This window comes from Erinaceus europaeus, chromosome 14, assembly GCF_950295315.1.
Source record: "Erinaceus europaeus chromosome 14, mEriEur2.1, whole genome shotgun sequence".
Classification (NCBI taxonomy): domain Eukaryota; kingdom Metazoa; phylum Chordata; class Mammalia; order Eulipotyphla; family Erinaceidae; genus Erinaceus; species Erinaceus europaeus.
This window is the reverse complement of record NC_080175.1, coordinates 74,775,654-74,801,278: the sequence shown is the minus strand read 5'-3', so window position 1 is coordinate 74,801,278 and position 25,625 is coordinate 74,775,654. Positions and strand designations below refer to the sequence as shown.

At 41.1% G+C, this 25,625-nt stretch overlaps 2 protein-coding genes across 4 annotated transcripts in view; one reads left to right on the top strand and one right to left on the bottom strand.

The window, feature by feature from the left end:
- Nucleotides 1–17: 17 nt before the first annotated feature.
- MRPL47 (mitochondrial ribosomal protein L47) lies at nucleotides 18–25,435 on the top strand. 3 transcript variants are annotated; one of them, XM_060172013.1, is made up of 7 exons: nucleotides 18–147; nucleotides 2,116–2,267; nucleotides 2,800–2,860; nucleotides 7,134–7,234; nucleotides 9,470–9,596; nucleotides 11,613–11,708; nucleotides 25,297–25,435. In XM_060172013.1, exons 1-7 carry the CDS (start codon nucleotides 50–52, stop codon nucleotides 25,352–25,354), a joined length of 693 nt encoding a protein of 230 aa, XP_060027996.1. In that variant the 5' UTR covers nucleotides 18–49; the 3' UTR covers nucleotides 25,355–25,435. The 3 variants fall into 3 exon arrangements, with proteins under 3 accessions (XP_060027996.1, XP_060027995.1, XP_060027997.1); XM_060172012.1 differs by lacking the exon at nucleotides 25,297–25,435 and adding an exon at nucleotides 15,207–16,353 and having other exon boundaries at nucleotides 19–147; XM_060172014.1 differs by lacking the exons at nucleotides 2,116–2,267; nucleotides 25,297–25,435 and adding an exon at nucleotides 15,207–16,353 and having other exon boundaries at nucleotides 37–147.
- ACTL6A (actin like 6A) overlaps nucleotides 15,204–25,625 on the bottom strand; it is a 22,687-nt gene continuing 12,265 nt past the window's right edge. The window contains exons 7-14 of the mRNA XM_007518138.3: nucleotides 25,408–25,514; nucleotides 25,236–25,325; nucleotides 23,550–23,611; nucleotides 22,650–22,764; nucleotides 22,349–22,429; nucleotides 20,981–21,076; nucleotides 17,991–18,077; nucleotides 15,204–16,352 (exon numbers count right to left, since the gene is read on the bottom strand). Of these exons, the coding sequence (XP_007518200.1) occupies nucleotides 16,272–16,352; nucleotides 17,991–18,077; nucleotides 20,981–21,076; nucleotides 22,349–22,429; nucleotides 22,650–22,764; nucleotides 23,550–23,611; nucleotides 25,236–25,325; nucleotides 25,408–25,514 (719 nt within the window). The 3' untranslated portion in view covers nucleotides 15,204–16,271. The remainder of the gene's footprint in view (nucleotides 16,353–17,990; nucleotides 18,078–20,980; nucleotides 21,077–22,348; nucleotides 22,430–22,649; nucleotides 22,765–23,549; nucleotides 23,612–25,235; nucleotides 25,326–25,407; nucleotides 25,515–25,625) is intronic.

Below are 25,625 nucleotides of genomic sequence, written 5' to 3'. Positions count from 1 at the left end.
TGATGTCGCCGTGGGCGGAACCGCCTTTGTTTCATTAAAAAAAAAAAAAATGGCTGCCGCCAGGTTGTCTGTTTTCTGCAGAAAAGTTTCAGCTGCCGCGAAGGCTTCTAGATCGTTTATAAATCTTCAGGCCCCTGCCGGCACAAGGTAAGTGATCTAAGTGATGTGGGGCGTAGGTTTTTCTACCTCTCCGACTTTAGATTTTATCAGGTGCTAGGGTGCCAGGACAACTCGGGGACGGAAGGGCCTCTGGGATGGCTCCCCAGGCACCTCCGAGAGACTTGACCTTGGAGAAATCGCCCACCTTTGACATTTCTGTTCCTTCACCTGAGCGTAGACGGGACGTCCCGGGGTTCGGGAGTTCTGAATTTCACAGTATTTGTTGATTAGACCTAGAAGTATTCGGAAGCATCTTGCTGGACTGGGGACGTTGGGGGAAATACACTGAAAGTTTTTGGTTGGCGACGGCAAGCTGTGCCAAGAGCCCATGTACTTGCAAAATCGATATCAAGGAAATTGTTCAGTAAATGTTGAGCGAATAAATGGAAGTGTCCAAATGAATGGGAAGTCGCCCTCTAGGTGTCAGAAAATGACAGCCTACACTACACGTGCTTTCATATAGACAGTCTTTTCTGGAAATGTCTTCTGGACTGACAGATCGCTTGTACTAAGGTGTATGGTTTCATCTATTTTATTGGAATTTGTCTGTACTAAGTTTTTTTTTTAATACTATGTAAGTTTCTTTTATTTAGCAAGTAATGTATCTGTTCTTGAATTCAGTACAAACATCGAGCATGTCTTTTGTACTACTATACCAATAAACTAATATCAAGAGAAGCCAAAATTTTTTAATTATCTTTATTTATTGGATAAAGACAGCCTGAAATCGAGAGGAAAGGGGGTGATAGAGAGGGAGAAAGACAGAGAGACACCCACAACACTGCACCACTCATAAAGCTTTCCCCCTACAGGGGGAACCCAGGTTCTTGGGCATTGTAACATTTGTGCCCAACCAGGTGCACCACCACCTGGCCCCACACACACAATTTTTTTTTCTTTCATTTCGCAGTGGTTGTTACCTTAATCAAGGTGGCAAACTTGCATCACTTGAATTCTTACATCAGAGCATCCTTTCTTCTTAAAAAATAATTTTTAGCAGTCTGGGAGGTGGAGCAGTGGAGACTGCATTGGTGTCTGCAGAACTGAGGTTCAGGAGTTGGATCCCTTGCAGTGTGTGTGCCAGAGTCATGCTCTGGTTCCCTTCCACCCTCCCTTCTTTCCCACCTCTCTTTCTGTCTCCCTTTCTTTCTTTCTTTCTTTCTTTCACTTCCAGGCTTATCACTCGGGCTCGGTGCCTGCACTACAAATCCACTGCTCCTGAAGGTTATTTCTTCCCTTTTGTTACCCTTGTTGTTTATCATTGTTATTATTATTGCCGTCATAGTTGTTGGACTAGACAAAGAGAAATCAAGAGAGGGGAAGATATTCTTCATTATGCTTATACAACAACCACCAGTGTATGAAGGACCAAAAAAATATTACCATAAAATATAATTATATAGCGGGGGGTCGGGCAGTAGCACAGCAAGTTAAGCTCACGTGGCTCAAGCGCAAGGACCAGCATCAGGATCCCGGTTCCATCCCCACCTCTGTCTTCCCCTCCTCTCTCGATTTCTCTCTGTCCTATCCAACAACAAATGACTCAACAACAACAATAATAACCACAACAAGGCTACAACAACAAGGTCAACAAAAGGGGGGAGAAATGCCCTCCAGGAGCAGTGGATTCATCGTGCAGGCACTGAGCCCCAGGAATAACCCTGGAGGCAAAATTATATATATATATATGTTATATATATATATATATATATATATATATATATATATATATATATTATAGCATATTATCTTTGAAATTGTATAAATAACCTCTGAAATTATAGGGCAACATCCACAGTACAACCTTGAATATACTTTTTAGAACTTTGCTACGTTTTATTGTTTCTTGTACAGAAGCCCTGAGTACAATTTTTATCACTGTAGACAAGGAAAAGATCCATTTATTGTTTATAACATTCAAATGTAAACCTTTAGCCCCTTGTTTATGTGTTTCAGTTGCAGGTTTTCTCTTACTCTGTTGCCTAAGAATACAGTAAATGTCACATCTCTTCAGCAGTGTAGATTACTTCATACCACATTGTCAAGGAAAGGACTAGAAGAATTTTTTGATGACCCAAAGAATTGGGGGGAAGAAAAAGTGAAATCTGGTGAGATATTTGGGTTGATAGGTATTAAATATATTTATTAAACTTCCAGTCATGGGGGAGGAGTGTCTACTTACCCTTTTGAAATCTAGTTGTTTCTATGGGAGTAGCTAGGAGAGAAAATTAAAAGGACAATAGAATTGTAGTGTTAATTGTCCTTTGGCAAATTGAGAAAGGGCTTAGAAGTAGAATGGGTTGAAATTATTAACTATAATGAGAGTTGGAGTTTATTTTAGATATAATTGAAAATTTATCTATAGTGCTATAAAGTACTATGACATTACAGTATGAAAATACACTCAGTACCAGTGTGTGTGGTTTTTTTTTTCTGTTACAGCTGGTCCCAATACTAATATTTTGTCACATGTTATATAATTAACCCTAGTTTAATCCTTATGTAACATTATGCTATATAATATAATTGTATTACAATTACATTTTATAGATTAGGAAGCAGATTTAGAGCATTTAAGACATTTGTCAAAAGGTAGCTAGGTAGAAAATTATTTCATGTTATGAATGTCTCATTTGATAGGAGCTGCATGGACCTGTCAGCAATTAAGGAACAAAAGTAATGAAGATTTACATAAACTTTGGTAAGTATGCTCAGTACATTAATATCTAGTTTATATTATGACTGAAGCAGTTTCAGTATACCAATGAGGTATAAATACTATCAGATGTAAAGAATTGAATAAAGCAATTTGTCTTCTGTTACTGTAAAATAATATGTAAAGTCATTAGGTATCTTATTGATATGAAAGGTTGTTACATTTTGACAAATTTATTAGTTTTATAGCTGTTTGGAATTTAGAAATTTTACTGAAAATGCTTCTAATCATACTAATGTCTTTATACCAACAGTTCAGTAGACTAAAAAATAAAATGAAGAATTTGTTGGTTACAGTTAGAAATTCTTCCTTTTGCATGGTGTGTATTCTTCTTCTTCTAGCATTTGCCCTTCTTCCGTAGCCAGTCAACAGCATCAGGTTGAGCCTGATGTAAAGTTTCGAGACCTCCTTTGAATCTGGAGAGGTGGCAGTCGTTGACTATGTGGGTCATAGTCTGTCTGTAGCCGCAGGGGCAGTTCGGGTGTCTCTGGCTCCCCAGCGATGGAACATAGCAGCGCACCGGCCATGGCCTGTTCGATAGCGATTGAGGAGGGCCCAATCATACCGTGCTAGGTCAAAGCCGGGTCTGTGATGAGGTGTTTGTTCTTTACCTCAGCTGACTGCCAACTCTTGTATGAAGAAACCCAGGCACACAGGCATTTTGCTTTCCTTACTTCATTACCTCCTCACCTCTTTTTTAAAAATATATATATTTTATTTATTTTATTTTGGATGGAGATAGAAAAATTGTGTGGGGGGAGGGAGAGAGAAAGAAACACCTGTAGCCCTGCTTCACTGCTTCTGAAGCTTCTCCCCTGCAAGTGGAGACTGGAAACAAACTCACCCATCCAAGGAGATCTGTGTATATACCTATATTGATAATAGCACAATTTGTAATAGCCAAAATGTGGAAGCAACCCAGATGCCCAATGACAGATGAGTGGCTAGGAAAGTTGTGGAATATATACAAAACAGAATGCTACTCAGATGCTTATACAAGATGTTCTCACTCATAAGTGGAACTTATAAAACAAGGACAGAGGGAGTCGGGTGGTAGCGCAGTGGAGTAAGCGCACGTGGCGCAATGCATAAGGACCTGCATAAGGATCCCAGTTCGAGCCCCCCCCCTCCCCCCCGCTCCCCACCTGCAGGGGTGTCGCTTCACAGGTGGTGAAGCAGGTCTGCAGGTGTCTATCTTTCTCTCCCCCTCTGTCTTCCCCTCCTCTCTCCATTTCTCTCTGTCCTGTCTAACAATGACGACATCAATAACTACAACAACAACAACAAAAAAAAACAAGGGCAACAAAAGGGAAAAATCAATAAATATTAAAAAATAAAAAAAACAAGGACAGAAAAGGAAAACACAAAGAGAGTGGAGACTGGGGCCTTGAGCAGGGCCCTTGTACATGGTAACATGTGCATTTTACTAAGTGTACCACCACCCGGCCCCCACCTCCCCACTGTACATGGTAACATGTGCATTTTACTAAGTGTACCACCACCCGGCCCCCACCTCCCCACGTCCTAATTGAGTAGATTTAACCCAAATATATCTTTTTTTTTTTTTTTTTAACTGTACAGTGCTTATAAGATTAGGAAATCTTAATGTACTTGAATTGTGAAACCTGTAACCTGCAAAGCTGAAGGTGTATTCTTACATAGTTAGAATTGAATAAGATTGTTGAAACCCCAGTTTAGAGTTGGCTAGTGAAATACATAGAGGAGTTGAAGCTTGCTGTTGCCACCTGCAATAGGAGGCATTCTTGCAGAAGTGAACCCTTACATCTGTGAATGCTAACTCCAGGTACTCACTGTCAGAGAGTCGGAGAGAGGGTTAGATAAAACAACACGTCGGCCTGGACAGAGCCCACCTGGTAGAGCAGTCACTTTAACCATTCTTGAGAAGCCAGGCTTGAGCCCCACCCAACACCACATGAGAGCATCATGGATGGCACCAGGGGACACTCTGGAGTGGTGTTTGTCCCTCACCCTGCCACGTATCTGAAGTAGAAGAATATAAATGTCAGTTTGGGAACAGTGGAATTGTGTGTGCATAAGACCCCAGTTCCCCCCAATAAAAGTCGCCGTGCATTTACTTTTAGAAGAGAACAACCTCTCATTTGCTGTGAGAAGTGACATAACAGAAAAATCCTATGAAGTCACTGTTGCGGTGAGTCATAGGTGAGGAGATAGATAAGGCTCTTTCAGTGTTCAAGGTTAAAACAAAACTATTTTCTGTCACTCGTTCTCCCAAAACTGTCTTCCATGCCATAAAGTATCCTAATTCTTTCATCTCATTTTTGGTCCCATCACCCTACCTTTTTGTCCAGTTCTAATTCTAAACACCATTATTCATAAAACCTACCCCCACTTCAGCTTTACCTCAGGCTATCCTCCCCACCTAGTCCCATCTTTGAAGCCTTCTTTATAAAAGATATCTCTCCTCTTCCTCTTTTTTTTTTTTTTTGCCTCCAGGGTTATTGCTGGGTCTCTGTGCCTGCACTATGAATCCACTACTCCTGAAGGCCGTTTTTTCCCATTTTGTTGCCCTTGTTGTTGTCATTATTATTATTGTCATTGCTGCTGTTGTTGTTGTATAGGATAGAGAGAAATCAAGAGAGGAGGGAAGACAGAGAGGGGGAAAAAAAGACACCTGCAGTCCTGCTTCACTGCCCATGAAGTGGAAGCTGGGGGCTCGAACCAGGAACCTTATGCAGGTCCTTGCACTTTGCGCCATATGTGCTTAACCCACAGTGCTACTGCCAGCCCCTCTCTCCTGTTCGTCTTAATTGTGCTGGTATGTACTGTCTATCACTCAGTATTCCATATCACATGGCAGTTTCCCAGGGATAGCAGTGCAGTGCAAACAGAATCAGCTTTGGGCCGGGAGAGCTTACTGAGTAGGACATAGACTTCACCAAGCACACGGTGCAGCCTCAATCTCTGGTACCGCAGGGGAGGGCTGTGGCACCAGAAGACACTCTGGCACCAAGATGTCTCTTGGTCTCTCTATCTGAATGAGCAAAAAGTGGCCCAGAGTGTTGTATGCTTTACATTGGGTTGTTCTAGCTCTCCCCCTGCCAAGAAAATTGGATCAGTCCTGCTAGTTTTGCAGGCCCGCTTGGCCCCGCCCCTAGGAACCCCGAGAGGGTTCCAGAGTTCGAGAGTGCTTGGCGCCGCTGCGGGGGAAGGAGGCAGGGGAGTTCTGTTTGGTGATTAGTTTGTCTTAGTTTATAAATCGTTGATCCTAAATAAAGAAATACAGCTTCCCTGCCCAGCCGTATGTCTCTGGTCATCTCTGTTACCCGCCCGTGAAGCTAGCCTGGCCAGCTGGAGCCTCTGAATTTTAACAACACCTGAGTGGTGAAATTTGGTGTTTTGACTCAGAAAGAGAGAGGAAAGAGAAGGAAGGAGGAAAAACAGTTTTATACACTGGAGGGTGGGTGGGATCTGAATCTTGAATTAGCCATGTGTCCCACAGTGTCTTAACTTCTCTTCACCTTAGTGTCTTCACTTAGGAAGTAGAACTAGCAGCCAGACGGATGACTTAGTGGGTAGTGCTTATGATTGGCATGTGTGAGGTCCCAGGTTTGATCCCTGACACCATGTGTGACTGAGCTGCACTCTTGTCGTCGTTCATTAAATAAAATACTTTAGAAAGTAGAAACAGTGCCACTCTCAAAGAGCTTTTGCGGGTGAGTAAGATAGCTCACTTGGGAGGGTGCCTGCTTTACTTTGCTGTAACTCGGGTTGGGAACCCAGGCACATTCGTGGGACTACAGTGGCACTGGGGAAATTTCAGTGCCTTGGTGTCTGTTCTCTGCTTCTCTTTCTTTGTGTCTGAGAAAGTCAGATTGGAGCAGTGAAGCCCCAAGTGATGACCAAAAAAAAAAAAGAAGTAAATATAAAAAATAGTTGTTAGGATTAAATGAAGTAGTTTATGTAAAGTACACAGCATATCACCTAACACATAATAGTCACGTGGTTGTCATTTATTTCCTACCCTTTCTCTCCAGATAGGTTTTAGGGGCTATATCTTTTTTCTCCTCCTCCTCTTCCTCTTTACTGTCTCTTTCCTTTTTTTTTTGTTGAGCAAATGAGTAAGCATAATAAGCTCTGTTTAAAGAATTATTCTCTGTAATGATTTTCTGTTAATCAAGGTTTCTGAAGAACTATGGATGCTGAGAATCAGTCTTTATTTATGTCAAAGGTCACAGTTTTATTAACTTAACCAAACAGCCTTTGGTTTTTGATACAGGTATGTTCTACTGAAAGAAAGAAACATGCTCCTAACCCTTGAACAGGAGGCAAAGCGTCAGAGGTTGCCAATGCCAAGCCCAGAGCGATTAGAAAAGGTAGGTTGTGTGGGAGACTGGAGACTGTTGTGTGGGCTGAGTGCTAGGAGTAAGTGTGTGCTTCCTTTGTTTCTTGTCAAGTAGATTTTTTTTTTTCAAGTTCTGTTTGACTGTTGGAAAATTTACACTTTTGCAGCTGTCACAATGATCTAGTTTAGAAACATTTCCCGGAGGCAGGTCACACCAGTAGAGCACACACTTTACTATGTATGAGGACCCAAATTTGAGCCCCCAGTCACCACATGGGGACACCATGTAGAGGGGAAGCTTCCCTAGTGGCAGACTAGTGTAGTGTGCTTTGTTTCCATCTAGTATTTAGCTAGTTTAACTAGTTTATTTAGCTAGTTTAGCTAGTTTATTTAGCTATTTAGCTGGTTCACCAGCTCATCAGCAGTGGAATAATAGGCATGGAGCTCCAGTGAAAACCTTGTTGACTGAAAACAACAAAAAAATGCTTCCTTAACGCCCCGAAGCAACCCCGTGCCCATCTCTAGTCACGCCCTATTCCAGTGTGCACTCCTCAGAACATGTGCTAGATAAATACATATATCGCCTCCAGGGTTATTGCTAGGGCTCAGTGCCTGAACCACAAATCCATTGGTCCTGGAGGCTGATTTTTTCCCCCCTTTTATTGCCCTTGTTGTTTATCGTTGTTGTGGTCATTACTATTGTTATTTCTGTCATCATTGTTGGATAGGAGAAATGGAGAGGAGAGGGGGTAGAGAAAGATAGACACCTGCAGACCTGCTTCACCATTTGCGAGGTGACCCCCTCCTGCAGGTGGGGAGTCAGTGGCTCGAACCAGGACCCCTATGCCGGTCCTTGTGCTTCACGCCGTTTGCATTTAACCTGTTGCACTACTGCCTGACCCCCCAATATTTATTTTTATTGTGTGGGTACATAGGAGTGAAATTACTGGGTTGTGGGGGAAATCTGTGCTTCCCATTTTAAGAAATAACCAAAATATTTTCCAAAGTTTTAGATACTTTTTTAGACACTTTTCCCTCACCTAGGTAAACCTTGCAACCCTATTGCTTGGATTTCCCTGCTCTGGGACTACCTCCCCCATCCCCACCACCAATATTAACAGGGAGACAGAAAGACACTGTAACAGTAAGGCTTCCTCGTTTGCAGGACAGGCCCAGATCTGGGTCATACAAATTGCAAAACAAGTGCACGATCCAAGTGAGCTATTTGCCATCCCCAGATAGTAATTGATTCATAAATTAGATTCTCTTCATTAAAAAAAAAAAATTCCTTTTAAAAAAAAACCTCTTGGGTTCTTATTTCTATTTCTAGTTATTCAGTTGTACATATTTCCTATTAATCTATCAGAGTTTTTAATGTGTCATTTTAAAGAAGGCGGTGGATAATGGTTTTTAAGTTACAGTTGTTGGCACATGGGTATAATTTTTCATCTCCCCATGATAGGTGTCTGCAAAACACTCTCACACCCAACTTAGATCCTTTCCACCATCTTGCACCAGGACCCCAATGCCCTCCACCACCCACCACCCCAGTCCCTTCCCCAGAATCCTTTGCTTCGGTGCAGTACGCTACACCCTGTCCCAAGTTTCTCTTTGTGTTTTCCTTTTCTGTCCTTGTTTTTTTATTTTTTAATATTTATTGATTTTCCCTCTTGTTGCCCTTTTTTTTTTTTTTTTTTTTTTGTTGTAGTTAATTGATGTCGTCATTGTTAGACAGGACAGAGAGAAATGGAGAGAGGAGGGGAAGACAGAGGGGGAGAGAAAGATAGACACCTGCAGACCTGCTTCACCACCTGTGAAGCGACACCCCTGCAGGTGGGAGGGGGGGCTCGAACCGGGATCCTTATGCCGGTCCTTATGCTTTGCACCACATGCACTTACTCCACTGTGCTACCACCCGACTCCCTCTGTCCTTGTTTTATAAGTTCCACTTATGAGTGAGAGCATCTTGTATAAGCATCTGAGTAGCATTCTGTTTTGTATATATTCCACAACTTTCCTAGCCACTCATCTGTCATTGGGCATCTGGGTTGCTTCCACATTTTGGCTATTACAAATTGTGCTGTTATCAGTATAGGTATATACACAGATCTCCTTGGATGGGTGAGTTTGTTTCCTGTGGATAAATCCCCAGGAGGACAATTCCTAGGTTAATTCCAAGGGTGGGTCCATTTCTGGTGTTCTGAGATAGTTTCAGACTGTTTCCTATAAAGGTTGTTGAAATATTATCTTTCTGTTGTCTTCTTAGGTAGTAGATTCCATGGATGCACTAGATAAAGTTGTTGAGGAAAGAGAAAATGCCTTAAGACTTCTTCAGACTGGTCAAGAGAAAGCTAGACCTGGTGCTTGGAGAAGAAACATCTTCGGAGAAATCATCTGGTACATATATAACATTGAGACTTTTCTGAAATGACAGTGGAACTCCCACACCTCATTCCCCTGCCCAGTATCTTTTTTTACTTTAATTTTATTTATTAGAAAGATAGGAGGAGAGACAGAAAGAACCAGACATGTGCTGGTACATGTGCTGCCAGGGATTGAACTCAGGACCTCACGCTTGAGTCCAGTGCTTTAACCGCTGCACCACTTCCTGGACCACTGCCCAATATCTTTTAAGAAAACTCTGGTCATGTGTGATAGGCCACAGATGGGTGTATCTAATATAAACAGCAACCCCAAAAGCCCTTTGTAGCTCCAGGGTATGACTGAAAGTAGCTTTATCTGTTAGCCCAAGCAGCCACTCCCATGATTGAATTTTCCATAGTCTCTTCTTAGCCATGTTTTTAAACTTATGTCACAGGACCTTTTGAGAGTTTGTGAAAGTTTTTAATTCTTCCCCCAGGAAAAATGTTCATACTCACAAAGTATCAGAAGCTTACACGTTACTGAACTTAATTTTAGGATACACACCTGCCCTCTTTGCCCACTAAAAAACTGGGACCCTCCTTGAAATATCTTATTTTTACCACATCTTTCTGCCTTTTGGAAGCCCTTGTGTCAACCCCAGAGCTATCCCCCTGGCCTCAAACAGTCCATGTCTGAGAAATAAAGTTACAAAGAGACTGAAACTTAAATTTCTCCCATCCAAGTACTGAGTAGACCCAACCCTGCTGAGCTTCCAAGATCAGAGGAGATATCAGGCATGTTCAAGGTGGTATGGCTGTAGGTGAGTTTCTAATATTACAGACTTTGAATTTTTTGAAAAGATTGGTTATAAATAGCTTGAAAAAATTTTTTTACATTTATTTATTTATTTTCCCTTTTGTTGCCTTTGTTGTTTATAGTTGTTGTTGTTGTTATTGCTGTCATCATTGTTGGATAGGACAGAGAGAAATAGAGAGAGGAGGGGAAGACAGAGAGGGGGAGAGAAAGATAGATACCTACGGACCTGTTTCACCGCCTGTGAAGCGACTCCCCTGCAGGTGGGGAGCCGGGGGCTCGAACCGGGATCCTTATGCCGATCATTGTGCTTTGCGCCACCTGCACTTAACCCGCTGAGCTACGCCCGACTCCCAAATAGCTTGAAATTAAGCCTCCTGCTCTGCCCCCCCCCAGGGGTTCCCCGCGAACATTCCCCCCCACTTTAGAGGAAAATAGACACTACAGCACTGTTTCACTGTTCATGAAGCACCCTCTATGCATGCTGCTCCCAGGTGGTGGCTGGCTCCTGTTACTATTTAACTTGTTTTTTCATGTTAAAAGTATGAATCTGTACTTTTCCCCCATTCAACATTCTTGTCTTTTAGGATTTATTGAGATAGATATAGTTTTATCAGTACCATATGTTTATATGTTAAAAATAAAGAAGACTGTGTTAAATGTTAAGCATATAAGATCGTGTGTATATGTGTAAATATATAAAATCAGTACATTTGTATTTATAATATTTATAGTATGTATATGTATATCTGTATTGTATAGTAAAAGTACAAACTAAGATGACACTACATTTTGTAGATGAGTGTTATTATGGACATGGAGAACTTAGGTTATACCTTTAAGCTATAATTAATTCATTACTTTTACCAGCTGTGGTTTATGATGGTGTGGGGGGATTGATCCTGGGACTTCAGAGCCTCAGGCATGAATCTTATAAAGCATTATTCTGTCTCCCTAAACTTTTATGCATATATTTGAGAGTGATCTGAAACAAACATTGCTGTATCAACATCTGCAATTTTGCCGTAACCGCATGTCATATAATCTATGCTTTTTTTTTTTTTTTTCTCATTTTAGGGTGTTTTATAACTTACAACTATAAGGTTTTAAAAATCCTTTAAAAACCTGTCACATCTCATGTTCCTAAGCTATGTAATCCCAAGGCTAGAACTGTTTTGTGACAAGTGAATATTTAGTGTCTTCTCTGTGGTGATAGCAGTGTTGCTTGGTTGGCAGGCACAAGTTCAAGCAGTGGCCTATCCCGTGGTACCTAAATAAAAGATACAACAGGAAGCGATTCTTTGCGATGCCTTATGTGGAACGTTTTGTCAGGTGAGCACATCTATCTTTACATCAGATGGCGTATGGTCAGGCTTTGACATGGAAGATGCTTGTTCATCATGGGAAAAATAGATTAAAAACAAGACTTTAAAATCTTTTATAATCTCGCCATCTGCAAATAGCTATTGCTATCTTTCTTGTGTGTATCCTTTCCAGTTTGTCTTCTGCTATTCCTAAATCTGTAAGTCGGTTAAATCTTTCTGTAATTCTTTTTTTTAAATTCTTTTTTATATTTATTTTCCCTTTTTGTTGCCCTTGTTGTTTTTCATTGTTGTTGCAGTTACTGATGTTGTCATTGTTGGATAGGACAGAGAGAAGTGGAGAGAGGAGGGAAAGACAGAGAGAGGGAGAGAAAGACAGACACCTGCAGATCTGCTTCACCACCTGTGAAGCAACTCCCCTGCAGGTGGGGAGCCGGGGGGCTTGAACCGGGATCCTCACCCTGGTCCTTGCACTTTGCGCAACATGCGCTTAACCCGCTGCGCTACCTCCCGGTTCCCAAATCTTTCTGTAATTCTACAAGACTTATCTAAAAACTTCAGTTGCATAATGTGAGCTCGTTACTGCAGAGTTGATGAGAAGAATCTAGGGTAAAGACCTTGTTATACCCGAATTCACTTTAGCTTGCAAAATGTCAACTTCTAAATATATTCTAAAGCATTTTTCCAGCATTTAGTTTATGTATTTGTTTAGATAGCGACAGAGGAATTAAGAAAGTAGAGGAAGACAGGGAGAAAGAGATACCCGTAGCACTGTTTCAGTGACTGCAAAGCTTTCCCCACTGCCTGGTGGACTGGGAACTTGAACTGGGGTCTTTGCACATTGTAACATGGGCGATACACCAGGTGGGTACACCACCACTGGGCCCCAAGTTTACTTTGAGTAGGGAGAACATAGAGCTTCTTTTATGTTACAGTAATGAAGTGGTCCCATGAACACCTAGTCAATACTTGTAAAAATGAAAGATGACTTTTCAAAACAGCTATTTTAGGGGGCTAGGCGGTAGTGCAACGGGTTAAGCGCACATGGCACCAAGCCCAAGGACAGATGTAAGGATCCTGGTTTTAGCCCCAGGTCCCTACCTGCAGGGGATCACTTCACAAGTGATTAAACAGATCGGCAGGTGTTTTTCTCTCACCCTGTGTTCCTCTCTCAATTTCTCTATCTTGTAAAATAACAACAATGATAAACAACAAGGGCAACAAACAGGAAAAATAGCCTCCAGGAGCAGTGGACTTGTAGTGCAGGCACTGAGCCCCAGCAATAATCCTGGAGGCAAAAACAAAAAACAAAAACAAAAAAACTGGTTATTTTAAAGCATTAACTCCTTAACCAAAGGAAAAGTTTAAGAAGCCAAAGGGAAGTTTAATCTCTGTAACTGCCATTGTAAAGGAAAAGAATTTCTCAGCCATAACTGTGATTTCAAAAACAAACAAGGTGGGGAAACTTGAATTACTAGGTACTAGAGATGAGAATTTATGGCTTTCCCGGGACTTTCCATGCACTGATTTCACCTCTTGGGGGCGACTTTTTCAATCACAGACACCAGAGCACCAGAGGTCCCACCCTAGTGCCATGGTAGCACCTTCCACCTGGTGCTGGGGATTAAGCCATGGTAGTGTGCATGATAATACAGGCACCTTACTGGTAAAGCCTGAAAGGTTTATTTATTTATTTGCCTCCAGGGTTATTGCTGGGGCCAGTGCCTGCACCATGAATTCACTGCTCCTGGAGGCCATTTTTTCCCATTTGTTGCCCTTGTTATCATTGTTGCGGTTATTATTATCTTTGTTATTGATGTTGTTGGATAGGACAGAAATGGAGGAGGGGAAGACAGAGAGGGGGAGAAAAAGATAGACACCTGCAGACCTGCTTCACCGCCTGTGAAGTGACCCCTCTGCAGGTGGGAGGCCGGGGGCTCGAACCAAGGTCCTCATGCTCGACCTTGTGCTTTGTGCCATGTGTGCTTAACCTGCTGCACTACCACCCAACTCCTGAAAGTTTTTTTTTTTTTTCCCTTCCCTCCTCCAGGGTTATTGCTGGGCTCGGTGCCTGCACCATGAATCCACCGCTCCTGGAGGCCATTTTTTTTTCCCCCTTTTGTTGCCCTTGTTGTAGCTTCGTTGTGGTTATTATTATTGCCCTTGTTGATGCAATTCGTTGTTGGATAGGACAGAGAGAAATGGAGAGAGGAGGGGAAGACAGAGAGGAGAGAAAGACAGACACCTGCAGATCTGCTTCACCGCCTGTGAAGCGACTCCCCTGCAGGTGGGGGAGCCGGGGGCTCGAACTGGGATCCTTACGCCGGTCCCTGCGCTTTGCACCACATGCGCTTAACCCTCTGCGCCACCGCCTGACCCCCCAAAAGGTTTATTTTTATGAGAAATACCAGAGCAATACTTAGCTCCAGAATATGATGGTGCTAGACATTGAACTTGGGACCTCAGTCATGCAAGTTCTGTGCTGTAACACTGAGTTGCCTCCTGAATACAGTCTTCCTTTTCTTTTCTTTCCTTAAACCAGAGCACTTTTCAGTTCTGGCATCTGGTGGTTCTGGGGAATTGAACCTGGAACTTTGGAGCCTCAGGCACAAGAGTCTTTGCATAACCATTATGCTATCTTGCCAGCCCTGACTTAAATATTCTAAGTAGCAAACCTTTTTTCTTTCAAGTGAGTTTTTTTTATAATCAAAATTGCTAGTTGCTAGACAGAGATTGGTAAGTAGAATGGGTACTCTCATTTCAACTTTGTTTATTCTTTATTAAGTAGTTTACAAAGGGACTTAACATTTCTTTGCATAACTACGGTCTTTACCCATATATAACCTCTACCAGTTTCTGTGACTTCCCCACAGCACTGGCATACTATATTTTATATAAACATATGCCTACATTCAACAAAATAAGTATAAACATTGATTTAAGTAGGCTTGGTATCCATGAATTTATCATTTGCAATTTTGACTATTCTTTCAAACTTCAGAGGTCAGCACAATCTCATTGAGGCATAAAAACCCCATGTCCTGGGATACTGTTGGGGTAGTAGGAGCAAACTTAAAGGGTGCTGAGTCTTAACTAGTATCTCAGCATTGTCTCTTAGCAGTTTTATTCTTTCTGGTATCTGCAAATATGCTAGACTGTTACTTGACATTAGGGAATTCCCAAGTTTCAGAATATTAAAAAGAAAAATTTAGCATTCACTACACAGTATTTCTACAATAAGGTGAAATGCAGGTAGAAACACTTTTAGCAGACTCACAAGATCCTTAATATCCCTTCTAGTTAGGAAATAGGAAGAAGTGGTAGAAGGTTACAGATGTCTGACTTCATTTCTCTTTTGCTTGTATGAATTTAGTAATGTACATAGCAAATGCTGCAGAGATTGGTATGGTTAGAGCCTTTAAGCAAGTCATATGGATATATGTTAGTGAATATTTTTGTATTAAAAGGGAACAGTTTTATATAAATTGCTACTACTTTTTCATTCCAGATTGAGACTTGAGAAACAAATTCGCATCAAAACAAGGAAGATAAATTTACAGAAAAGGAAAGAAAAAATTCTTCAGGAGAAGTTTCCACAGCATACTAAAGCACTGAAATCAAGTCTTGTCTAAGACATTAGAACTTTTTTTTTTTTTTTAACCAGAACACTGCTCATTTCTAGCTTATGGTGGTGCCAGGGGATTGAACAGGGGACAGCTGGTGCTTCAAGCATGAAAGTCCCTGACCCTAACTTACCATGTTGCCCCCCCCATTGGCCTATAAACAAAAGTAAATATATTTTAAAATGTCTTACAAAGCCAAATGACTGTTGTTGTTATTGTTTTAAGATGGAGGCAGAATGAAAGAGACCACTGCACCGAAGTGTCCTTCAAACCTGGGTTGCACACACAGCAAAGCAGCTTGCTGTCCAAATAACTGGTTTTGCCAGCAGATTTGATTGTTTAAGTGTTACTACAGCACACTAATGCTTCTACCAAAACTTTAAAGTCAGATAGAAAATCCAGGTTAAAATTCCTGTTTTTTAAATTCTGACATTTGGACATCTTAGTATTTGCATATCATGAGTATCTTAAAGTGGTATAAATGATGTCAACTGCTCCTTTAAAGGCAAAAGGCTTTAAAAAAAAATTAAGGTCACTTTAAGCAGCAAATCACAACACACAACATTTCAAAAATGTGTTTCTGGAATAGCTAGTAATTTTTATTTTGCAAGCCTGAGGTAAAAAGCATAGGCAATAAGCTTTACTAGTTAATAAAAGTAATTCTACCAACCCACTGATAATATACTAAACAGAGTTGGAAAGCATTTTACTGAAAGCAAAATATTTAGAGAAAATAGACATTTATACAAAATTATAAAATGCTTGTATTAAGAATAAGTGCATTTGCACAAACTTAATTTATAGAACCAGTTAAAGCCTTAAAAATTTAAATGGGAATTGAAATATGCAAAAATGTATAAACATTCTACAAAAGATGGTCAATCTTTTCCTGAGTATACTAAAGCTATGAAACATAAGGTGACACAGGAAGGCAGAGATGTGGGAGCTCCTCAAGGGCATTTCCTTTCTACACACTGCTTCCCTCCTTCTTCATACTCTTGCTTGGAAATCCACATCTGTTGAAAGGTGCCCTGGGAATGGAAAGAAAGATCATATATAGTGCCAATCATACCTTCCACAACTATCTGTAAGAAATCTGAGTTCTTGCTCAAAATTGTATTTGTTTCCCTTTCATTTTTTTTATTATTGGGTTGACAAAAATTGAGAGGGGAGCTGGAGACAGAGACACACCTGTAGCTCTGCTTCACCGTTTGTGAAACTTTCCTCCTGCAGGTGGGGACCAGGGGCTTGAACTGGGGTCCTCACTGTAGTGTGTACACTTAACCAGGTGCACCACTGCCTCGCCCCTACAGTATTTCTTTATACTGTTTATTTCTGCCTCCCTCCAGAACATTCAGTCTTGCCTAAAGTTAGACTGAATGAATATTAAACCCAATGCTTACTATATTATCATGAAGATTTTAAATACAATTGTAGAAAGAATATGGAGAATTTACCTACAATGGTATGGCACCAACTTAAGGCAACAGTGGAAATCGCTAGGTGGCTCAATATAGAACTAAAGAGATGTTCTAGTCCTTGATTAATGGTAACACAGAACTCAAGAGTACTTGTCAAAGTCAGGATTATGTTTTTTGTGTATGTGTGTTTCTCCAGGGTTATTGCTAGGGCTTGGTGCCTGCACTACAAATCCACTTCTCCTGGTGGCCATTTTTTTCCCCATCAATTTGCTGCTGCTTTTGTTGGATAGGACAGAGAAATCAAGAGAGAAGGAGAAGACAGAGAGGGGAAGAGAAAGACACCTGCAGACCTGCTTTATTGCTTGCAAAGCAACCCACTACAGGGGGCTCGAACGGGGATCTTGGCGCCAGTCTTTGCACTTCGCTATGAGCGCTTAACCCAGTGCGCTACCACCTGGCTCCCACCATGAGTATGTTTTCAAGTACACAGCATTATGCCAAATAAGCATAGAAGGTGAAGGGAGGAAAAAAGACAAAAGAGGAAGGAATCTGGGCTACGGTTATATAGGACATGGAAATAAAAATGGATTTCTTACTAATAAGTCTACTCAAATGAATTCATATGTAATTAGCCAATTTTGATCTAAGATCTAGTAAAAGATTGGAAATAGAACATAGACAGGAAATAAATTAACAGAAATATTTAAGAATACTGACATTTACTTTGGCTGCTCTGTAGTGAAAGGAAAATACTCCAAGTCTTTTCACTTAGTTCAAGAGCCAGTCACAGCAATGTATCCACAGCATTCTGACTTCAGCATTTACCCGAGAACCAGTTCTAACATCCTCCATCCACCTCATCATCAGAGCCAAAGTGCAGGAAGTGGTGCAGAGGCCAGACCATGACTTGGAAGCATGAGGCCCCAGGTTCAGCCCCCAGCATCACATGTGCCATAGTGATTCTCTCCTCATATTAGTAAACACATAAATCTTAAAAGGGGGGGGGGATAAATAAGTTAACAGATTCCAACCTACTTGATAAACTGAAATTAGGTTGTTGAATAAGGCAACAAAGCCCTTTGCTATATATTAAAAAGAAATTTTTTTTTGCTCTTTGCTCATCTGTAGTTACAAAATACAAAGATGATGCAGTGAATTATTTTTAGTTTTCTTAAATTTAGTGTTTTCAGTGGTACAATGAAATAATTCAGTGAGAAGTTTGAACTACTTAACAGAATATCTACTTACCAAAGAAGCAAGAATGGAGCCACCAATCCATGAACTGAACCTCCGCTCCACTGTTGTATTATTTGCAATCAATTTCAACCGCATACTCTAGAATAGAGAGTATTATATTAGAATAGTCCAATAAAATAAGTGACTTAGGAAACTCAATTTTGGCAACTTAATGACTCTAGTTCAAACACTAGATAATTTTACAGAAGGCACAGACTGGAACTGTATAGAAAGGTTTCTTTTATTGTGGCTTGACTATGAAAAATATATAAATTTTAGAACATTACAAACTTAGCACGGCACTTACAATTTCAATTTATTTCCTATAATACATACTACTGAGTATAATCAGGTACTGTGCTGCTTCATATATTATGTCATTTCTCTTTTATTATTTTAATTTTTTTGCCTCCAGGGTTATTGCTGGGGCTTGGTGCCTACATGAATTTACTTCTCCTGGCGGCCATTTTTTTTTCTTTTTCCATTTTATTGGACAGGACAGAGAAACAGAGAAGGGGGGGGAAGTAGAGAGATAGATACCTGCAGATCTACTTCTCTGCTTGTGAGGTGACTCCCCCCACCCCCGCCACAGGTGGGGAGCTGGGGGCTTAAACTGGGATCCTCGAGCTATGTACCATGTGTTTAAGATTAACACAGTGTGGGGGTCAGGCGGTAGGTAGCACAGTGGGTTGAGCGAACATGGCACAAAGCGCAAGGAACAGCATAGGGATCCCAGTTTGATCCCCTGGCTCCCCACCTGATGGAGGGTCGCTCCAAAGGTGGTGAAGCAGGCCTGCAGGTGTCTATCTTTCCCTCTCTGTCTCCCCTCCAATGGACAACAAGGGCAACAAGGTAAAAAATGGCCTCCAGGAGCAATGGATTCCTAATGCAGGCACCAAGCTATAACCCTGGAGGCAAAAAAAAAAAAAAGAGATTAACAAAGTGCACCAATGCCCAACCTCTCTATTATGTCATTTCACCAACAGTGTTGAATTATCCCAAATCTGTTACCCTTTTTGTAGTTCTCAACTTTCTACTTGCTTTTTTTTTTATTATTTTAATTTTTTTTTTTGCCTCCAAGGTTATTGCTGGGGCTTGGTGCCTACACTATGAATTTACTTCTCCTGGCGGCCATTTTTTTTTTTTTTTTTTTTTTTGCAGGGTGTAATGCTATTCTAATTTCTTCTATTTTAGTTCATCCTTCCTATTCCCACCCCTTCAAAGCAAAATGCAAACATCATTCATGATGGTTTGCCTCCAAATTGGTACTTGTTTTAAGCTTCCTCTGCTTTGATAAAGATTTGTGCCTTGGGGGTGGGGAAAACAGACAGCATAATGGTTATGCAAGGAGACTTGCGCCTGAAGCTCCCAAGGTCAATCTCTGCACCACTATAAGCCAGAGCTGAGCAGTGCTCAGTGCTACTCCGATCTCACTTCCTAATATCAAGACTCTCCTCCACCCCAACCAGGAATCTGCTTCTAAGACTGTTCTCAAATTATCGATGCTTCTAATTCCACATGATTCTATACGAACATAACAGTTTGGGTCGTCTTCATAGTGAAAGAAATGTGTGTGGAAGGGTAAAGTATGGAGAAAGAAAGGAGATTGTAAGCAAGGAGGAAGAACATTTTCTTATAGGTGAATCACCTATTACAACATAATTTTTTCATTACTGCTCAATTTTCACTTACCCCTGAAAGGACAAGCATGGCATCTAACTTGACCTGCCTGACCAGACTCTGGACAGCCCATGTCCATGTCCATGACTCTGAGACATCTAAGCATTACAATATGCTGCAGGTCAAACTGTATCACTAAGAATGGACCATGTGGCAGAAGTTCACTGTGTCCCCCAAAGAATTATGTCAGTGTTTTAATCCCTGGTCCTGATGACTGTGGCCGACTTTATATTTTAGTTAAGTCTATGTAGGTGTAATTTAAATACAGGTTATGATGAGGACAAACTGGAGCATAGTGCGCCCTTAACCCAACAGACCCATGAGGCAGAATGTCTTCTAACAGAGAATGAAATAGCTGCATTCCAAGAAATGCCAAGGACTGATGGCAAACCACCAGAAGCTAGGAAAAGGACAGGAAAGCTTTTAAGGGAATGTGGTCCTACTGATACACTGATTCTGGACTTGATGATTCCAGAACTGAGAAATAACCACTTCTGTTACTTTAAGCATTTCAGTCTGTGGGATTTGCTACAACAGTACAAAGAAACTAATATACAGGGGCTGGTTGTTGGCACAACCGGTTGGGTGCACATAATACAATGTGCAAGGACCCTGGTTCAGGCATCTGGGCCACACCTGCAGGTGTGGGGGGAAGCTTAACGGGTGGTGAAGCAGTACTGCAGGTGTCTCTCTTTCCTCTCTACCTCCCCTTCCCTCTCAATCTCTATGTAACAAATAATAAATAAAATATTTTTTAAAAGAAAAACAAAAAGAAACCAGTATACCATCCAACTCTGCAGCTGTGCCACTCTCCCTACAGGCCATAAGCCAACTATTCCACCCTGCTGGGGTATGTCACCATCTTTCAGATTTTACACACGGGAATCCCTCTACCTGGCTGCTCTTTTCATAAATGACCAAGTGAACTCGTACTGATTCAAAAAGCTTCAAGAGGCATTCCCCGATACTTCCGGAGAGTGTGCACTCCTCAGTGCTTCCTCAGAGTCTGACGACATTCTGAAGTACTCAGCACATCACAGGCATCAATTTTCACGTCTTTCATCCCAACAGACCAAGCCTCTTAGCGGGCAGGGACTACCCATGACTTCCTAATTGCTGAGCAAACTACAGACACTTAAGTATGGAAGCAATAAATAGAGATTCAATAGTATAAAAAGGTCATCATCTGCTAGGAAAATATCTAACTAATAACATTAATATAATTTAAGATGCACTACATACAAATCACTGATCTACTGATGAATGTTATTGATAAAATCACACCACCGGAAAGGAGACACATGACTGCTGACAAGACGCACCGGGGGAGTCTTCTGAGAGAGCTCTCGATTCAGCCTGTCGGTGAAGCTCTGAATCAGTGTGTTTCCTCCTGCCACGATCACACTGCCATAGAGACCCTGGGATAAAGAGTGAGAAAAATAAATCATTCCAAATGTTTCCAACAGTTTCATGATTTATTTTCACCACTAGGGTTATCGCTGGGGCTTGGTGCCTACTCGGTTCTATGGCTCTTGGTGCTCATTTTCTCCCCCTTTCTTTTTATGATAAAGGGGGAGAGACAGAAGGAGACACCTCCAGCACCTCCACTGCTACAATGCTCACCTGGAAAATGATTTAACATCAGACAATGAGATGACTTTATGATCATGCAAACAATGCATACTCTGACAGGAATCCTGGCCGAAACGATGCCTTTTTCTTTTGGAAGGTTATGCATCAGAACCACATGGGGTGCTTTTTCAAATTTCACACTCTGAAGTCACCTCAAATAAAAATAAATTCCTGCTTATAAAGAGTATATATATATATTGGGGCCCGGTGGCAGTGCAGCGGATTAAGTGCACATGGCACAAAGCACAAGGACTGGTGCAAAGCGCAAGGACTGACTGGCATAAGGATCCCGGTTCGAGCCCCCAGCTGCAAGTGGGTCTCTTTACGAGTGGTGACGCAGGTCTGCAGGTGTCTTTCTCTCTCGATTTCTCTGTCCTATCCAACAAAAATGACAGCAATAGCACAATAATAACAATAAGGATAAACAAACAAGGGCAACAACAGGAAAAGACAGCCTCTAAGAGCAGTGGACTGGTAGTGCAGGCACTGAGTTCCAGCAATAACACTGGAGGCAAAAGAAAACAGATTATATATATATATAGTCCAGGAGGTGGTGCACCTAGTTAAATGTTCACATTACAGTGCAGAAGGACCCAGGTTCAAGCCCTTAGTCCCCACCTGCAGGGAGAGCGCTAGGTACTAGCTAAATAAAGAACTGCTTTCACAAACATTTAAGTCACTTTTTGAACATGCTTTTTTGTGTGTGTGTTTAGCATTTTTTCTTTTCTAGTGCATCTTTTAAGAGTCCTATTTTAAAGCAGACTCTGGGGAATGGGAAGCAGCACACCTGATAGAGTAAGTACATTACTGTGTGAAAGGACCCTGGTTCAAGTCCCCAGTCCCTATTTGCAGGGGGAAAGAGTTCAAGAAGCAGTGTTGCAGGTGTCTTTTCTCCTCTCCTCAGTTCCCTCTCAATATCTGCCTCCCTCCCCAGCCCCCCCAAAAAAGAAAAAGACATGAAGTCAATGGCAAAGTTGTCAATTTAATAACTGACTTGAGGAACAAACTTCACTGCCCTGAAAGACACTTTTACCAGAAACAGGAGAACTCGTACTTACTGGCCTGATGTCAATATCACACATTCCAACACTTGTAGTGACAACATGGCTGACGCCCAGCATTGTATTTCCTGATAATCCCTGTAACAAAATCAGTAACAGTCAAGAACTTCTTCAAACAATAAGGCACATGCGCAATTTGCTAGTTCCCTATGTGTCAATAGCTGTACTATAAACCATACCCTCCCCAATAAAGTGGGGAAGGGAGATTGAGAACAAAATTTTAGTATTATTATGACTACAGAAAATTTATCCACACACAGGAAAAGACCAGATTATTTATGAAGTAAACTTTGTATACCTTTACATTGGAAGGGTCAAATAATCCCTCAGGAATCTTTAACCGTTCTGCACCAAAATCACAGTTGTAGCCATTGGGGAATTCATAATGAACAGTTGGCATCTGTGCAGCTACTCTGAAAATATATTAAATATTAAATGAAAGACATAAGCAGTGCTCAGGAATCAACAACGTCTGAGAGCAGAGTAATTTATTTGAAAATGTTTAGGTGTATGTGTGTGGAAGGGGGAGTAGACATTGGCGAACCTGGCTGAGTGCACACATTGCCATGCCCAAGGACCCAGGTTCAAGCCCATGCTCCCCACCTGTAGGGGGCTAGAGGAGAAGCTTCATGAATGGTGAAGCAAGTACTGCAGGTGTCTGTCTCTCCCTCTATACCTCTCCCTCCCCTTTCAATTTCTCTCTATCCTATAAAAAGAAAAGAAGGGGGGAAAAAAGCCCACTGGAAGTGGTAGCCCTAGGAATAATCCCAATGGCAATTAAAAAAAAAAAAAGTTATGAGGCTCCAAAGTCCTGGGTTCAACCCTCTCATACCACCATAAGCCAGAGCTGAGCTGAGCAGTGCTCTAGTCAAAAGAGAGAGAGAGAAAGGGAGAGAAAATAATAAAATGTTAATTTTTCCCCTAAGATTTATGAGATAGAGAGGACAGAGAACCAGAACCTCAGTCTGACATATGCACTGCCAGAGATCAAACTCAGGACCTCATGGCTGAGGGCACACTTTTATCCACTGCAGTTCCACCTCCAAGTTCACTATTTCTTAGAGTAATATTATGTCTTGAGTTAAGCATATTCTATGGTTTTATTTAAATAATCAGTGTCTCATTTAAAAATGACTAGAGTGAAGATTTTAATGAGCTATTTCATTAGACATTTTATAGGCAAAATTAGAAAACGTACTGTTCATCGTAAGTTGAATCTGACACTTGAAGCACTGAAGCTTGAAAATCCTGGATAACACACTAGGGGGTAAAAAAAAAAAACTTAAGAATCAATATCGAGATAATTGTTGTTATCTACATTATATAACATTAAATTTAAAGTAGCCTTCTGAATGAAACTAGACCACAATTCTGGATGGGAAACTCAAATTAAGGGGTGATCAGAACTGAGCAGCAAGAAACCAAATTTTTAACACTTGAATTATAAGTTTAATTATGTAGCATGTAAATTACAACAGTAATGGAACAATGAATTAAAAATTGAAAATATTTACTTATGTCACAGTAACAAAACCAGTTTTGGAACACCACTAGGAAAATAATAATTTAGTGCTAGAAGCAGAATTTCACTAAGTGAATCATAAACAAGTCCACACATAACATCTTGCTTTTTTATTTTTTGCAGTATGTACCTTTACATGTACAATTTCACTGCTCCCAAGTGGAATTTTTTTTCTTTTTAAGGAGAGAAGTTAAGGGGGGGAGAGAAGTAGGGGAAGGGGCAGAACAGAGCCACAACACTGCTCTACCTACCACCTTGGAGCTGTCCACACTGTTACATATGGTAGAGGGGCTTGAACCTGGGTCCTCTGGCTTGGTGAGCTATCTTCATGGCCCCTTGTTGACTTACTTATTTATTGACTTTTAATGACTACACATAATGAAAAGTTAAATTTTTTCTATGAACTACTGAGGACCCTGGAGCTGCTAAGGAAAAATCTTAATACCTACACAAATCACAGTTTCTCCTTATACTAACATCCTGAGAGAGAGAGAGAGAGAGAGAGAGAGAGAGTTCGGTGCAAAGATCTGTCTGAATATATTCCTGCCATAATAATAAACTATGACTTTCATACCCTCTTATCATTAGAAATGTATATTGTAATGTCAGAGGCTGTTTTACTCATCTCACCTACAACTGGTCAGTCAGTCATGTGCTCACAATAGATTTTTAGTAACAAGAGTACCTCATTTGCTCCTTGCTGTGAATAACATATTTCTTACATGGCTGACTGCTCTTAGGAAAGAAAAATAACCAAGCCATACAATCAGGACTAAAACCATTTTCCCAGTTAAAAATACACAGAACAAAACAGTGCTTGTTTCCAACCCCAAACCAAAGTTCCTTACAGGTCTCATTATAGTAATCCAAATGAACGTATAGTAATTTCTTCCCCCCTCCCCCAGGCTACTGCTGGGGCTTGGTGCCTGCACTACAAATCCACTGCTCCTGAAGGCTATTTTTTCTCCATTTTTGTTGCTCTTGTTGTTATTATTGTTATTGCTGTTGTTGTATAGGATAAAGAGAAATCAAGAGAGATGGGGAAGACAGAGAGGGAGAGAAAGATAAGACACCTGCAGACCTGCTTCACACTTGTGAAGTGACCCCCGTGCAGGTGGGGGAGCCAGGGGCTTGAACCAGGATCCTTAGCACCGGTCCGTGCGCTTCGTGCCATATGCACTTAACCCACTGCGCTACCACCTGCCCCCCCAATATGGTAATTTCTTAAGATAATCATTTGGCAAGTATGAAAACCCACCCCAAAAGAAGTCATTAATTGTAAAAATATCCCTAAAATATTAAACCTGAAAATATAAAGTGCTTGTATCCCATTGAACAACTGACAGCTTAAGGGTTACTTACGTTACACATGTAATTGTGCCAAGACCTTGTAACCTGTGGCAACTTCTCTTTTCTCTTCCAGTTTGCTGGAGACCCCTCCCGAACAGCTTCCTGAGAACCAAGAGCACGTGCTAAGTTAATGGGGTTTTTGGGGAGTTGAGGATAAATTTCAAAAGATGAAGTGACCACTTACTTTGGAGGCAATCATATATGGAGGGATAAGTTCTATATTCATCTCTTGGAAGAGTTCTCTGCATTGCATAGTAATAAAATCTCCAGCAAGAGGGGATTTCACAATACCTATGAAGTAGATGAAACAAGGCTAAGAGAGCATTAAATCCAAGTGTTTGGGGACAAATTTCCTCTGCGTATTTATGCATATGCATAATTTTTTTCTGGTACAACTAACTA